The sequence below is a fragment of the Arvicola amphibius genome, chromosome 10 (genome assembly GCF_903992535.2).
Source record: "Arvicola amphibius chromosome 10, mArvAmp1.2, whole genome shotgun sequence".
Classification (NCBI taxonomy): Eukaryota; Metazoa; Chordata; class Mammalia; order Rodentia; family Cricetidae; genus Arvicola; species Arvicola amphibius.
The window spans coordinates 121794775-121809212 of NC_052056.1; the positions used below are offsets into that span (position 1 = coordinate 121794775).

Sequence of the window (14438 nt, forward strand, 5' to 3'; positions counted from 1 at the left end):
CGGTGGGTGTGTTTCACGTGGATGCACCTTCATCCTAAGTAGTGTATTAACAGAACAGCTTGTGCAAGTCAAATCTTGTGTCCCTTTGACTAAACGCGCAGCAGTGAGCAGCCTTGCCTTTGCAGCAGCATGACACTGGAGGGAGAATTTGACTTCTCACCTTGTTCCTGTTGCTCTGCTCTGAAGCCCTCGGCGGGGCAGGGAAGACAGTAGGAAACTACTCACTGTGTAGAAGCACTTTGGAGGAAAACACTGGGGAGCCTGTGTGCTGGACATTGCTCCTGTGTCTGTTGTGTGTGAGTTTCTAGGCATCAGTCAGCCATCTGCCCAGCCCTAAAGGTTTTTTTTTTTTCTCTAACTTAACATTTAAAAAAAAATCCCATAAAAAGATTTCAGGGTTTTGCCTGCATGTGTGTATGATGAGCACCATGTGTAGGCCTGGTGCCCATTTTGTTTAGCAGAGGGATCACGTGGAAGTGAAGTTTTAGATGGTTGTAGACTGTGAGTGCTGGGAAGAGAAAGAACCAAGGTCCCCTGCGAGAGCAGCAGGCGCTCTCGTTCACAGCCGCTGAGCCATCTCTCCAGCCCCTTAGCGTTTTTTAAGTGCAGCCACGACTGTGCATCTTGGAGCTCTCAGCACTCAGGGTCTGGTCACCTCTCCTCTCCAGACACCAGGGTACCTGACATCTCATGTCAGGACCTAGCCCAGTTCAGCTTCCACCTGCAAATGGTAGTGTACACTTCCTGCAAATGTTTTTGTTTTGTTTTGTTTTGTTTTTTGAGACAGGGTTTCCCTGTAGTTTCTAGAGCCTGTCCTGAAACTAGCTCTTGTAGACCAGGCTGGCCTCGAACTCAGAGATCCGCCTGCCTCTGCCTCCCGAGTGCTGGGATTAAAGGCGTGCAGCACTACCGCCCAGCTTCCTGCAAATGTTTGCTTTGTTTTTCGAGACAGAGTTTCTCTGTGTAACAGCCCTACCTGTCCTGGAACTTGCTCTTTTTTTTGCTGGCCTCGAACTCAGATCCGCCTGTCTCTGCCTCCTGAGTGCTGGAGTTAAAGGCATGCACTGCCGCCACCACCCGGCCCTGTAAACATCTTTTAAGATGCAGGTTCTCCTCCATCTTTATTGCTTAACACACAAAGACCTTTTTCTAGGCATTACCTTTCAATTAGACAACAGCTATGGATAGCAGGGGCCACACTGAGGCATTGGTTCCTGCTGGGTCTCTGAGGGAGCTGACTGGGCAGTTCAGAGGGAGAGTACAGAGAAGACAGTGACTGAGCTAGTCCCACTGTGTTTGTGTTCTTTCCTGAGGGTCTCACAGAAGCCATCTGGTTCTCTTACTGGTGGCCAGTACACAGGTATGACTTCATGCTCTCCACAGGGTTTATGACACAGGTAAGCCTTTCCACACGCCAGAAAAGCCCACTGAGGACATTGGAGAGAACAACAAAAATCATTTTTAATCTGAGTAAAATACTTAGTGAATTTAGCTCAGGGCAGGCACCCTCTGAGGTCTGTTCTCAGAACAGTCTACACAGTGGCAGCTCAGTGCTCCCTCCCTGAATAAGGCAACACAATTTTATGTAATAAAATACTTTATTAGAACCAGTAATTTGTTAAAATATCTTCCACATGTAGCTAAAGTGCAGGTTCTCACTACAGGACCAAGCAAGCACCCTGTGACTCGGGATGCTGCAGAGAAGAGCAAGGAGCTTGGGGCTTGGGGCTGTACTGCCGTGCGCTGGCGAGCAGTCGTGAGACTTAATGCATGCACTCGCCTTTCCACTCCTCTCAGCCCCTCGGAACTACCACTGAGCATCTGAACACTGACACTTCAGTTGGCAGCGCCGACCTGGAGGTTTGACACCTGGAATGAATTTACCATCATTCAAACAGAGAAAGTGCAGTGTGCTTGGGACTCCTAGGCTGTACCTCAGAACAAAACCCAGTGATCTCTAGCCATTCTGACTAAATAGCAGCAAACGGGCACTTAGCCATGTATGATTGGAAATGCATTTATCAGGCTGAACACTATCGCTTTACAGGTTACTAGCAAAGCAAAGCCACTCCAAGGCAACCACCTATCCTAGGGGAAGTTAGACCCTATAATGGCTTTATAGGAGAAGGTGGTTTAAAAACACAGGACAAAAGGGACCGGGGCTGGGCTGTGCTCACAGGTGTTTGTTTTAATTCTTTTATCAGGAATGCTTATTTGGGGTTGGTGTGATATCTTAGGTTTTTTTTTTTTTTTTTTTTTTTTTTTTTTTGTTAGAGGTGGTGCCTGGGGCATGGCACGTGCTATGTAGGTGCTATCACTGAGCCTCACCTCCAAGCCCTCAGATCCATTGTCTGGGGTCTTTGTTTAGACTTGCTTTATGGGGTGATGGGGCAGGCTGAAAAGCTTGTCTAAAACATCTGGTCTGAGTTGATGGAGTGAAGTTCAGAAGAAAGAAAAAGCCACGCTGGCCGCTCTCTTGAAAGATCTAGATAGGAAAATAACATCCCTGCTGGTCAGGCTAGCAAGTTAGTGGCTCTGGGGGTCTCTGGGAATCTGCAGTCTCCCTCTGGAGATGGCAGTGTCTGCTTCCTGTCTCAGGAGTGAAAGTCCATCACAACAGGGCAGGTTTTGCTCAGGACTACAGCCCTCTGAAGTCACAGGACCTCAAAGGCATCTGAGTGGCCCCGTGGCCCCTCTGCCTCCACCTTAGTGCAAATTCTGTCCAGAGCCCAGGCTCAGGACATAAGAGGAGGGAGCAGGGCTGCCTCTGCAGGGCACTGGGATCACCACAGATGCAGTGCTCACAGCACCACTTGGCACTGCTAGGTCGCTCAGGAAAATAAATAGCTAGGCTGAAGAATAAATTATCCTAAAGACAAGGCTTGATAATTTAGTTTTCTTTCTCAACTAAAAAACATCTGGAGGTAAAGAATGTTTAAATATCTCCTTTTGCTACTGGGGAGAGCTGTTTCTAGAAAGCTGTTCTTTGGATGCCATCTCCTGGCTTCCCTTGTCGCCAAAGGGGAGGGCTAGCTAGCGGTTTAGGGCCTCACGGGGAGTGTGTCCTTGAACCCAGAGTGGTTGGGCTGGGCTTCCGGCAGTGCCACGGAATACTCAGTGGTGGCAAGGAGCAGTGTGTCCAATGTGACCTCCGTACACTTGGCAATGAAGCGGATGAAGGGCCGCACGTCACCCTCGTTGGCGACTTCTAATACATGGTAGTACTCTGACCTCTGTTCCTTGCGTATGGTGATAGGGGGGTACCCTGCCTGCATCAGGATCAGGTTCATCAGCAGGCGGGAGGTCCTCCCGTTGCCATCGATGAAAGGGTGGATGTACACAAGTTTGTAATGGGCCAAGGCTGCGAACTCAACCGGGTGCAGATTCATGGCGTCCTCTGAATTAAGCCACTGTGTGAACTCCTGCATTTGCTTCTCCACGTCCCGGGGATGCGGTGGGATGTGGTGTCCCACCAGGACCTGGGTCCTCCGAAACCTTCCCGCCTCCACTGGATCCACATACCCCAGCACCCTTCTATGGATCTCTAGCATGTCATCGATGGTGACAGACCCAATGCGGGAGACCAGGGTAGTGTTAATGTACTTCATGGCCGCATGCATGCCAATCACCTCGTTCTGCTCCTCCAAGCTCTTTCCCGGCACAGCGTAGCGGGTCTCCAGGATGTGCCTGATCTCTGAGAGGGTGAGGGTGTTGCCCTCGATTGCCACCGTGTGGTAGATGTGGTGGTAGTAGGTCTCCTCCATGACCCTGCGCAGCGCTGAGCTCCCCTTGGGTATGGACATGACCTTCTTCACTTTGCTGTCGATGATGCTAAAGTACCTCTGGTCAATCTCCTCCACGAGCGGCAGCGTCCGATCCCGGTTGACCAGCGCTTTCTCGTGGAAGGGTGAAATTGTCAGTGCCCTGGTGTATAGGTAATCTGCCTGAATGATGTCCTTTTCTTCTTCTGAGAAGATGCCAAACTCATTGAGCGCATCTACGAAGCCAGGGTCCATCTTGAGGGCGTGCAGGAAGAGCTTGTGGGCTTTCTCTCTCTTGCCCTGACGCTTCATCTCCAGGGCTTGGTTCAGTGCAGCCTTGGCTTCCAGCTTCCCTGCTGGAAGAGAGCCAGAGTGGCTTAATGAGGAGGGTGGCCTGCTGGGGACACTCAGGAGATGTCCCTGTGTGGGTCTGTCTTGCAGCTGTGGGGTGGGATGCTGGTCAATGGGCTGTGTCCTGAACCACTCTACTCTCGGAGGCACCAGCTGGGCTCCCCTGCCGCCTGCATTAACTATCCCTGTGCCCTCCCTACAGTGTGGCCGCCTCCCCTGTGGTCAGGTGGCCCTATCTCTCGAGCCCCTCCCCTTCGGGCCAAGGGATGCCAACAACTCCTACTCAGCTAACCCCTGGGGACTTCCCATGCCTGGACTGTTTTGGCTTTTTAGCAGTTGTGGGGCTGGGACCCAGGCCCATGTGCACACAGGCAAGTGTTCTATCAGGGCCATGCCTCTAGCCCTGGACTGCTTTTAATGATTCCAGCTTGTGGTAATGTCTAGTTGTCACCACTGGGGGCAGTGTGCTGCTGGCATCCAGCGGGTAGCAACAGCCTGCTGCAACATGTCACTGCGCACACGGGACAGTAATGGAGGGACCCTACTTTGGACACAGCCCTCTTCCCAGCTGTGTTGCCTCTGAGGGTCAGCCCCTGGTTTCTGGCTGGAGCGCTGTTCACAGGCTCTTTTCCTTGAACCACTCCCACTTAGCTGAGCTGCCTCTCAGGCCTCATACTTTATTTGTCCCCTCCACACACGGGGACATCCGTTCTCAGTCACTCACCAAACTGCAGTTCCCGGTGTGCCTCATTCACCATAACACCCTCACGCCTGCACACCGGACTCTCGGGCACTCTAAACATCTGTCTTACTGACATGGGCGAGACAGCCAGTGTGCTCACCTGGAGATGTCTTAGTCTTGACAGTCAGCAGCCCCACATCCCCAGAGGTGACGCTGAGCTCTGTGGATGGACTGGTGCACTTGGTGATCACATGCTGGCCCCTGTCCAGTTTGCTCCTGAGCAGGTGGAAACCTCTGAGCACAGCCAGACACTGCTCTTCCACGGCTCCCAGGGGCAGCAGCAGGGCCAGCAGCGACCCCAGGGCCATGCTCAGCAGTGTCAGCCACAGGAAACGGCCCCAGACCGAGACCCATTTGGGTTCAGCCACTGCCATCACTGAAGCCATCGGCATGAGTGTCATCTGGACTAGTGGCTGGGCCCGGAGCGCTTGTCCCGTCACAGTGGGATAGCAGAATCTGTGAGGAACCAAGCATTGTAGAGAATGAGGCAGGAGGATGGACCTGTTCCCAAGAACGTGATTACTGATGGAAACAGGTGTGAAGAATCAGCACACTTTCTGATGCTGAGGGACCAGCGAGATGGGGGAAGGTCAGGGGCCTCCCGGGGAGGGGCAGCCGGGAAAGCCTACTGCTGACTTCTACCTCCTGGGTGGTGTGGTAGACATCTCACGCATTTGCCGAGCACTTACTAAATATATTAGTAGTAGACCATGACCACAGGAGGTGATGTTTCCATGCCGCCCCCTCCAGGTGGGGAAACCCGCTCAGAGAGGTGAAGCCGGGAACTTCTCGGCCATGAAGTCCACCAGTTCACTACTACCAGTGTGTGTTGCCACCGGACACCCAGTGTTTGGGCCACCACTCCTGCACACGCGCGTGTACACACACCACATTCTTGGACAAGCACAAATAACTGGTGTCTTGATGTGTTACCACACGAACGCCGCCTCAGTGCCTTCTGGCCTTCCTTTCCTGACTTATCCATCATGGACCGGGAGCCCAGGACCTGAGCCACACCAGTGGGTGATGCCACAGCTCAGTAAGGGCGGACACGCGCTTGGGGCTGACCGGGGAGCGAGGTGCCAGGTATGCACACGCCATCTTGCCAACAATAAGCATTTATTGGGCAACTATGGTGTGCCGAGCACCTCTGGCCGGTAGCCTTGCATCCAGTCAGCCCCTGTGGAGAGAGCAAGCTACCTGTAGCTCCGGCTTACAGAAGAGGGCCGCCGCGGTTCTGACAGGCGGCGCCGGGGCTCGAGGGCCTTACCCGCCACGTCATCACTGCGCGCGGCTTGTGCAGCTGCTCCAGCCCAGCATGCTGGGCTTACTCCCGAAGGGGGAAACTGAGGCAGGGAGAGGCGCAAAGCCTGCGGCAAGGGCCCAGAGATCGTGCCCGCCGCACAATCCAAGCCCGCGCGGCGGTTCCCTGCAGCCTCGGCTGTCGGCCCCGCCCCCGGCACCTCGCCATTGGACGGCTTGCGCGCCCTCGCCGCGGTGGATTGGCTTTTTCCACCTGTCCATCTGTCGTGCTTCCGGGTTCTCGAGTTGGCCTCGGCCTCCCTGGGAAAGGCGCGCCGTGTGCCGCTCCTATTGGCTGTCGCTTGTGCGTCGCGTGCCTGCAGCGGCCAATAAGCGACGGGGGCGGAGTCGAGGGCCCTGCTCGGTGGGCGAGCTCGCGTCCGGTCTACCCAGCGCAACAACTGCTGCTTCGTTTTCCTGCCCTCGGACTGGACTTCGTGTGCCTCAGTTTCTCTCGTGTGCAATGGCCGTAGCCACGCCACCCAACGTTTTCCACTTCTTAGCCCCTGTTTCGGGTTTGTCCCTTTTCTTTCCTCTCTCTTGTCCCCTCTAGCCGTTTTCTTGTTTTTGTTTTGGGGACAGGGTCTCTCTGCCACCAAGGCTGTCTTGAAATTCACTGCGTAGCCCAAGCTGGCTTAGATATTCACAGAGATCCTTCTGATGCACCATCCCCTCCCTGACCTTTTTAGTTTGCATTCTGTGGAGCAGCCTGCTATGGCCTTTCGGCTACCAGATAGGTTTCCGTGGTGCAGAGCTGACGCCTCCGTGTTAACCCACAAACACTGAACCGGAGCATCCAGCGCCTGCTCCAGGAAACGCCCGCTTTGGGAAGTTACTGGCCGCACAGATTCAGATTTGTCCTCAGCCTCTTGTGACCTTGAGCCAAGGCACTCCCTTCTGCAGTTTTCCCAACTGCGGAATGGGATAACTGCCCACCTTTCTTAATTAAAAAGCAAAAACAAAAACGTTTTGCCTTATGCTGTGTGTGTGTGTGTGAGAGAGAGAGAGAGAGAGAGAGAGAGAGAGAGAGAGAGGGAGGGAGGGAGGGAGGGAGGGAGGGAGGGAGGGAGGGAGAGAGGGAGGGAGAGAGAGAGAGAGAGAGCACACACACACACAACACAGAGGTCTTCTTGCAAGCATGGCTTTCTACCATATGGGTTCGAGGATTGGACTCAGGTCACCAAGCTTGGTAGCCAGAGTTCGTTTCCACCTACTGGCTCCTACTGTGCTTAGCCCTCAGATTTGTGGATTCTTCTGTGGAGTCACACTGCCCTGGGTTCAAATCCCAGCTCTGTCACTTGTAAACTGAGCTGAATTTATTTGATGGTGACAGTCTAATTTGCCAGTCTGTCACCTGAAGGTAACGAACATGCTTATGGAATCTTTACATTTTTCTTTCATTTGATTTTATTGAGATGGTAGCACAAACTGGTCTGGAACTCACTGTGTAACCCAGGCTGGCCTCACAGCGGTCCTTTTGCTCCACCCTCCCAAGTTGTGATCATGTTTCTTTCTCTGGGGTTTTGAGACTAAATCTATACATCTGACAGATAGCACATTTGATGAGTAATGTCTATTCAGTAGCGTTACTTTCTTCTCCTGCTGTTGTTTTGTGAGACAGGATTTCTGTGTAGCTTGGGTTGGCCACAAACTCACTCTCTAGACAAGGTTAATCTCAAACTCACAGAGCTCCTCTTGCCTCTGCCCCACAGGTAGTGAGGTTAATGGTGTGGCCACCATACCCAACCATCAGAGTTGTTTTGAGAAAATCACCAAGGGGTTATTTATTTTTTTCTCCACAGAAGAAAGCTTCTGAGCTGCAGGCTTCCCCATCCCCGAAGAGAGCCCCTATTGTACCTTTGAGTCTCCTCCTGAGTCTGGTTGAGGAGAACTGTTGACCCCCAGCCCAGACTACAGTGTCCAGGACCAGGCCAGAGTTGGGGCTTATGCCCGGAGTCACTCATTGTGACAGGCACCGGAGGAACATTGTGAAGTGAGGGGCCAGCTTTCGTCCTTGTCTGTTGAACCCTCAGTTTCCCACCTCCCATCCGTACAGTGTGGCTCGTAGCAGGTGCTCGAGAAATCTTGCCACTTGAATTGGAAATACCAGCAGCAGGACAGACTGTAGAGTTCTCGGGATACAGAATTAGTGTGGTGATTGTCCTGGTTGTCTTAGGGTTTCTGTTTTTGCCACAAAACACCATGACTAAAAAGCATGTTGGGGAGGAAAGGGTTTATTTGGCTTACACTTCCACTGTTCATTGAAGGAGCAGAACAAACTCCATTTTGAGAAAGAACTCCGTTTTAGATAGGACCTATTCAGGGGACGAATTCAGCTCCAGCGAAGTCATAAACAGTTCCAAGAATGGCTCCTAACTGCCAGGGCCCAGGTCAGGGCAACTATCTGGGTGAGCCAGCCACTGAGAAATTTGGGTAAATACATCTGCAGGCTCCAGATGCCCTTGTGAGTTTTCATAACCGTTGCTTGAAAATTCTCCTAGACCCCAGCCAGTGAATTCAAAGGTTGCATAACCTTACCCAGTCCTGAAACGCCAAGGCTGTACCACCCTGCCCTGCTGTGGTTTTCCCCTTTAAGAACTCCCAACCCCAGAGGTTCAGGACTGCTCTCTACCTGTTGCGTAGAGTGCTGGATGACGGTCTGGGCTGAGCTCATATTCAATAAATTCCTGTGTGTTTGCATTGGATACCAGCTCTGTGGCGGTCTTGTGTGGGGGTTTCGCAGCACGGGCACAACTTCCATCACTGAAGGAAGTCAGGGCAGGAACCTGGAGATAGGAGCTAATGCAGAGGCCATGGAGGATGCTGCTTACTGACTTGCTCCTCATGGCTTGCTCAGCCTGCTCTCTCTCTCTCTCTCTCTCTCTCTCTCTCTCTCTCTCTCTCTCTCTCTCTCTCTCTCTCTCTCTCTCTCCCTCCCCCCCCCCCCCTCTCTCTCTCTCTCTCTCTCTCTCTTTTTTTCAAGACCGGGTTTCTTTGTGTAGTTTTGGTGTCTGTTCTGGAACTTGCTCAAGAGCACAATGGCAGCTGGGCATGGCACATGCCTTTAGCTCCAATGCTTGGGAGGCAGAGACAGGCAGATCTCTAAGTTTGAGACTGGTCTGGTCTACAGACGTGATTTCAGGGCTATACAGAGAAGCCCTGTCTATAAAAATAAAAACAAACAAAAATGAGTTCAATAATTTTTGAGTGTGTTTTGGGCAGTGTCATTTATGATCCAGCTTTGGAGGCCAAATGTGTCACCTTCGCTGTGGGTATGATGCGGGAGGCTTCCCTGGGAGACTTGTCATGAGTGAAGGGCGGTCAGGGCCATCTTGATGCCTCTGACTACACCTTGGCCGCTTCTTTCTTCAGGCCCAGCAACAGTTTCTGCTCAGTGGTCAAGTCTCCTTGATCTAGGTCTGGGGTTGCTGCAGGGTGGGATTTGTCTGAGCACACAGGAAACTCCCACTGGTTGGTGCCTCCCTGAGTTGTGCATGAGTCGTAAGTGGCCGGAAAAACCTAGAGATGTAGTCCTGTTGGCATGGAAACTGTCTCAGATGGTCAGTGTACTCTCAGCCTCACCGAGAAGTGACTAGCATTTTCTTCCCCTCCTGCTTGGGATCAATCAGGATGCAGTGAAGCCCTAGAGGAGCCACCCTCCCATAATCCCCTGCTTCTCTAGAACCTCTGCTTCATCCGTTTGAGGTAGCACAGGGGCTACTGGACAGAGGGGCTGCAGACCTCCATGTCCCTTAGATTCACCCAGAATCCCAAAAGCTCTGTGGGTGGAAGCTGTGTTGTCATAGTAACAGGAACCGTGGAAATGAAGGTGGGCACCTGCTGGCCAAGGAGAACCAAGCTTTTAACGCCTGTACCTCTCTTTCAGAGAGAGTTTACCTGGGAGGGCTTTGGGTAGACATCAAAGGGTTTCTCAGGAGCTGAGAAAACGCTCTTTAATTACTGGGGAATGAGCTTGGCCTTAATCAGAGAGGTTGGTGGCATTTGGGAGTTCTTTGGGGAACCAGGTGTGAACTGAGTTCCTAGACAACCTTTGCTTCTTAAACTAACAGCTTGGACTGGGAAGATGGATCCGAGGTAAAGCACTTGCCGCGAAAGCATGGACACCCGTTCAGAGTGCGTGTTGACCCAGGTGTCTGCTGTCTCAGCGTACCTGTGCTGAGATTGGAACATCTTGGAAGCTCACGAACCAGCTAGACTGCCACAGAGTGCGCCACAGTGAGCAAGAGACTGCCTCAAACTAGGTGGGAGCTGAGGACCGACACCTAGGCTGTCTCATCTCGGTGAGTGCTCCCTCCCTAAGCTGGCTTGCTCCACACAAGCTAGAGCCATCTGAGACGATGAAACCTCCATTGAGTAAAGGCCTCCAAAAGATCCAGCTGTAGGACATTTTCTTAATCAGTGATTGATGTGGTAGGGTTCAGCCCATTGCGGGAGGTGCTATCCCTGGGCTGCTGGTCCTGGATTCTATAAGAAAGCAGACTGAACAAACCATGGGGAGCAAGCCAGTAAGCAGCTCCCCTCCATGGCCTCTGCATGCCCCCAGATTCTCACCCTACATGAGTTCTGAATGAACCCTAATAAGATGCCAATCTTTACTTAGGGTCTGTTTCTAGAAAACTCAACCCAAGACAGCCTCAGGACCACAGGACCCTGTGATGACCCCAGACTCTGTGAGACTCCACTGTTTTGTTTTCTCCTCTTCCTCCTCTTCTTCCTCCTCTTCTTCTTCCTCCTCTTCTTCTTCCTCCTCTTCTTCTTCTTCCTCCTCCTCTTCTTCCTCCTCTTCCTTCTTTTCTTCTTCTTCCTTCTCTTCTTCTTCTTCTTCCTCCTTCCTCCTCTTCCTCTCCTCCTCCTCTCCTTCCTTCCTCTTCCTCCTCCTCCTCTTCCTCCTTCCTTTTCTTCTTAAATCTGACAAATCTGTGGTTCTGAGCTGGGGGTTATGTCAATTTTACATGTTAATTTGAATGGGCTGGTCATGCCCAGATAACCTTGAACGTATTCTATATAGCTGGGGATGACTTTGAACTTCTTGTTCTTCTACTAATACCTCCTGGGTGCTGGGCTGTAGATAAATGTCACTGTGCCCAGTTTATGCAGGGCCAGGGATTGTACGTGTTCTGCAAATGCTGCACCTTCTCTCCCCTCACCTTCTCTATCCCCGGCAACTCTGACTCTGTCTCTCTCTGTTCTATTTCTTCAGGGTCATCAAGACACTGGACACACAATATGATGGTGACACAGATCTGCTTTGTGGTGCTGGAAAATCAGGCAGGACGGCTTCGATAAGTGAGCGGGATGGTGGTGGTCCTATGAGAGAAGCATCCAGAGCACCAAGACATGATCAAAAGTGGCCACGGACTTTCTTCTGGCTTTGGGGTAGAAGAAGGTCTCAGAGGGGTGTTTATACCAGCACTTACCGCAGGGAGAAGAGCTGAGGAAGCTGGCCGGGGAGTAAGGAGGTCTTGCAAGACTTAGTGAGCTACACGTGCAAAGGCTCAGAGCGGAGACTGACCCAGGGAGGCCTGGTTTGGGGTGGGGCTTGGAATCAGGTTCCACGTGGGAGAAGGGCAGGAGATGAGGAAGGGAGCAAGCAGAAGTCAGGTCTTCTGCAGCGCTGTGAGCTGCAGTGAAGAACTTAGGTCGGATTCTAAGACTGATGGGAAGCCTTGGGTTTTTAAAGTAAGGAAAGCTGGTTTAATGCAGCAGAGAAGCTTACTGTTGTTGTGGGCTAGAAGATGCCCGGGAGTGGGTGGTGAGGGTCTGGCCAGGAGCACAGTACAGGGAGTTGGCAACTCAGTGTGGGAACAGTTGAGGAGCCAAACAGGACAATAAGGTGACCCATAAAGGACCAATAGCAGGTTACCCTGGTAACCATGGCCAGGTGGACAATGAAGAGCCAGAGCCACCTGGCAGGAAGAACCGGGTTGCTCCTGAGTAGCATGAGCATGTGGCAGACCAGATTTCAGCCTTGGGACACGAAGGGCAACACTCAGGACTCCCTGAGACAATTGGAGATTATTAAGAATTCTTGGGTCAGGCAGCGATGGCACACACCTTTAATCCCAGTACTCGGGAGGCTGAGGCAGGCGGATCTCTATGAGTTTGAGGTCAGCCTGGTCTCCAGAACGAGTTCCAGGACAGGCTCCAAAGCTACAGAGAGAAACCCTGTCTCAAAAAACCAAAATCCAAAAAAACAAAACAAAACAAAACAAAACAAAACAAAAATTCCTGATTGGTCTTGGTTAAGTCACATGACAACTCCAGATCCAGTCTGGCTCAGGAGACAGGTTTTCTCTGTTAGACCACACCCATTGCTCTGGAAGCTGTGACAGACAGCTTCAGTAGGTACCCTTAGAGTAGTGGGGGGCCCTTTTGAAGGGAAGTCTGAGACCAGAGTACCCACTACAGCACTCCTCAGTCCCTGTCCCCAGATGATTGGCAAGCACAGAGGGTTCATGAATGCCAGAAGGCACTGGTCCTTGTTTTATGGGAACAGAAGAAAAATACAACTTACCCTGTGGTCGTAGGAAATGAGAAAACTATATGGAAGGGCAATGGTGTCGGTTAAAGGAAAGGATGACGGCGTGACCGAGGTGAGTTCCAGCCGCCCGGGAGGTGGGCGCTGGATTCCAGCCGAGGAAGGGTGAACTAGCCGCAGGTGTTGGGTTTTGCGCTGAGCAGATGGACCCACAGTCCCTTCTGGACGAGGCCTTGTTCCTGGGAGGTGATTTCTTTACTGTCCTTACTGACCAGCTAGCAGACGGTGATACCGCACAGCCAGCCTGCACTCCAGAGGCAGCCAATGCGGAGGGAGCATCAGGTTGCCCAGACTCACGCTGGTGCCATGGTTCTAGTCATGGCCAAAGTGACAGCCAACACAGAGCGGCCGTCCCCTGAATCCTGCTTCTCTGACAAAGTTACCTGAGAGTCCACCTTCTCAGAAGACCCGTGAATGCTGTCTTGTAACTCACAGAAGACAGCAGTCTGCTCCTTCACCCAGACGATGGTTCTGAGACTTTAAAGTTTTGAGTGTCAATTAGGTGCAGACAGATGCCCATAACTTCAGCACCTGAGAGGTGGGAGGGTTGCTTCCAGTTCAAGACAAATCGGAGGATTTAGAGGAGGAGCGGGGGTTCATCTGATCAACGTACAATGTATACATTTGTGAAATCATCTTTTTTTTTTTTTTTTTTTTTTTTTGTTTTTTTGAGACAGGGTTTCTCTGTAGCTTTGGAGCCTGTCCTGGAACTAGCTCTTGTAGACCAAGCTGGCCTCCAACTCACAGAGATCTACCTGCCTCTGCCTCCGGAGTGCTGGGATTAAAGGCATGCACCACCACCACCCGGCTGCGAAATCATTAAAGAATAAATAAGAAGATTTGTGTGTGCCCTCCAAACAAGTGTGTCTCTAACTAAAGAGCTGTTTGGCCACCAGTTTCCCATATGAGAAGCTGGTGTTTCTTGATTTCTGTTTTTCTTCCTCCATGGGTTTAGGTAACAGGGTGTGACATGGGCTAGGGATGGAAGCATGGGAATTGGGTATTGCTCTGTGGTAGACCGGCTACATCCATGCCCTCTGCTGTCATTTGATGTCATTTGCCACTCGGTCCCTTCTTGAATCTGGCATGACACGTGACATGTTTTGTCCAATGACACTAGTGAGCATTATGCCAGCAAAGGTATGTGTATTCTTTGTTCTTTTGGTACCACTTTGTCCTCACGGGAACATGCCAAGGGTATCTGGAAAACATCCCAGGGCAGCCATCCAGGGAAACATGAAAGACACATACAGGGAATAAGAGGAAGAGAGGTTGGCTATCCCACCTGAGGTCATAAGACACCAGCCAGACTGGCTGGAAAACATGTGGGTGAATTCAGCTGATGTCAGAAGAATTACAGTCAGTCTTAAGACTCATGGAGCTAACTATAAAAAGAATAGTTTGTAGCTATTGCAATATTTGTTACACAGCAGAATTGTGGCTAGAGGTAACTGATACATTTGCATCTTGCAGGGACCACCTTTCTCCTACCTCCTTTCCTCTCTCCTTCCTCCTCACAACTGGTATTTATTGAGCAGTTACTATGTACCCGGGCTATCACAGTGCATCAACTATAGTTTATAGAGCTATAGCTCCTGTTCTTAGATTTTTCTAGTATTGTCCTCGGTTCTATCAGGTACCTTGAAAGACAGAAGTTCAGTAAGAAACTAATTTTGGGCTTAATGCATGGTGGGCAGATCTGGGTGGGTTTACACAGACTGCT

At 51.5% G+C, this 14438-nt stretch overlaps 1 protein-coding gene and 1 long non-coding RNA gene across 6 annotated transcripts; one reads left to right on the forward strand and one right to left on the reverse strand.

Moving 5' to 3' along the window:
• Positions 1 to 1579: 1579 nt before the first annotated feature.
• Ficd (FIC domain protein adenylyltransferase) lies at positions 1580 to 6291 on the reverse strand. 4 transcript variants are annotated; one of them, XM_038345258.1, is made up of 3 exons: positions 6125 to 6291; positions 4955 to 5310; positions 1580 to 4117 (listed from the first exon to the last, which is right to left on the reverse strand). In XM_038345258.1, exons 2-3 carry the CDS (start codon positions 5253 to 5255, stop codon positions 3042 to 3044), a joined length of 1377 nt encoding a protein of 458 aa, XP_038201186.1. In that variant the 5' UTR covers positions 5256 to 5310; positions 6125 to 6291; the 3' UTR covers positions 1580 to 3041. The 4 variants fall into 4 exon arrangements, with proteins under 4 accessions (XP_038201186.1, XP_038201185.1, XP_038201189.1 ...); XM_038345257.1 differs by having other exon boundaries at positions 6072 to 6291; XM_038345261.1 differs by having other exon boundaries at positions 6055 to 6291.
• A 238-nt stretch (positions 6292 to 6529) lies between these two features.
• Positions 6530 to 13315, forward strand: LOC119825412. Of its 2 annotated transcripts, XR_005287213.1 has the most exons (4): positions 6530 to 6671; positions 10227 to 10457; positions 10778 to 10847; positions 11378 to 13315. It is a non-coding gene; the product is annotated as an uncharacterized LOC119825412 (long non-coding RNA). The 2 variants fall into 2 exon arrangements; XR_005287214.1 differs by lacking the exon at positions 10778 to 10847.
• The last annotated feature ends 1123 nt before the right edge of the window (positions 13316 to 14438 follow it).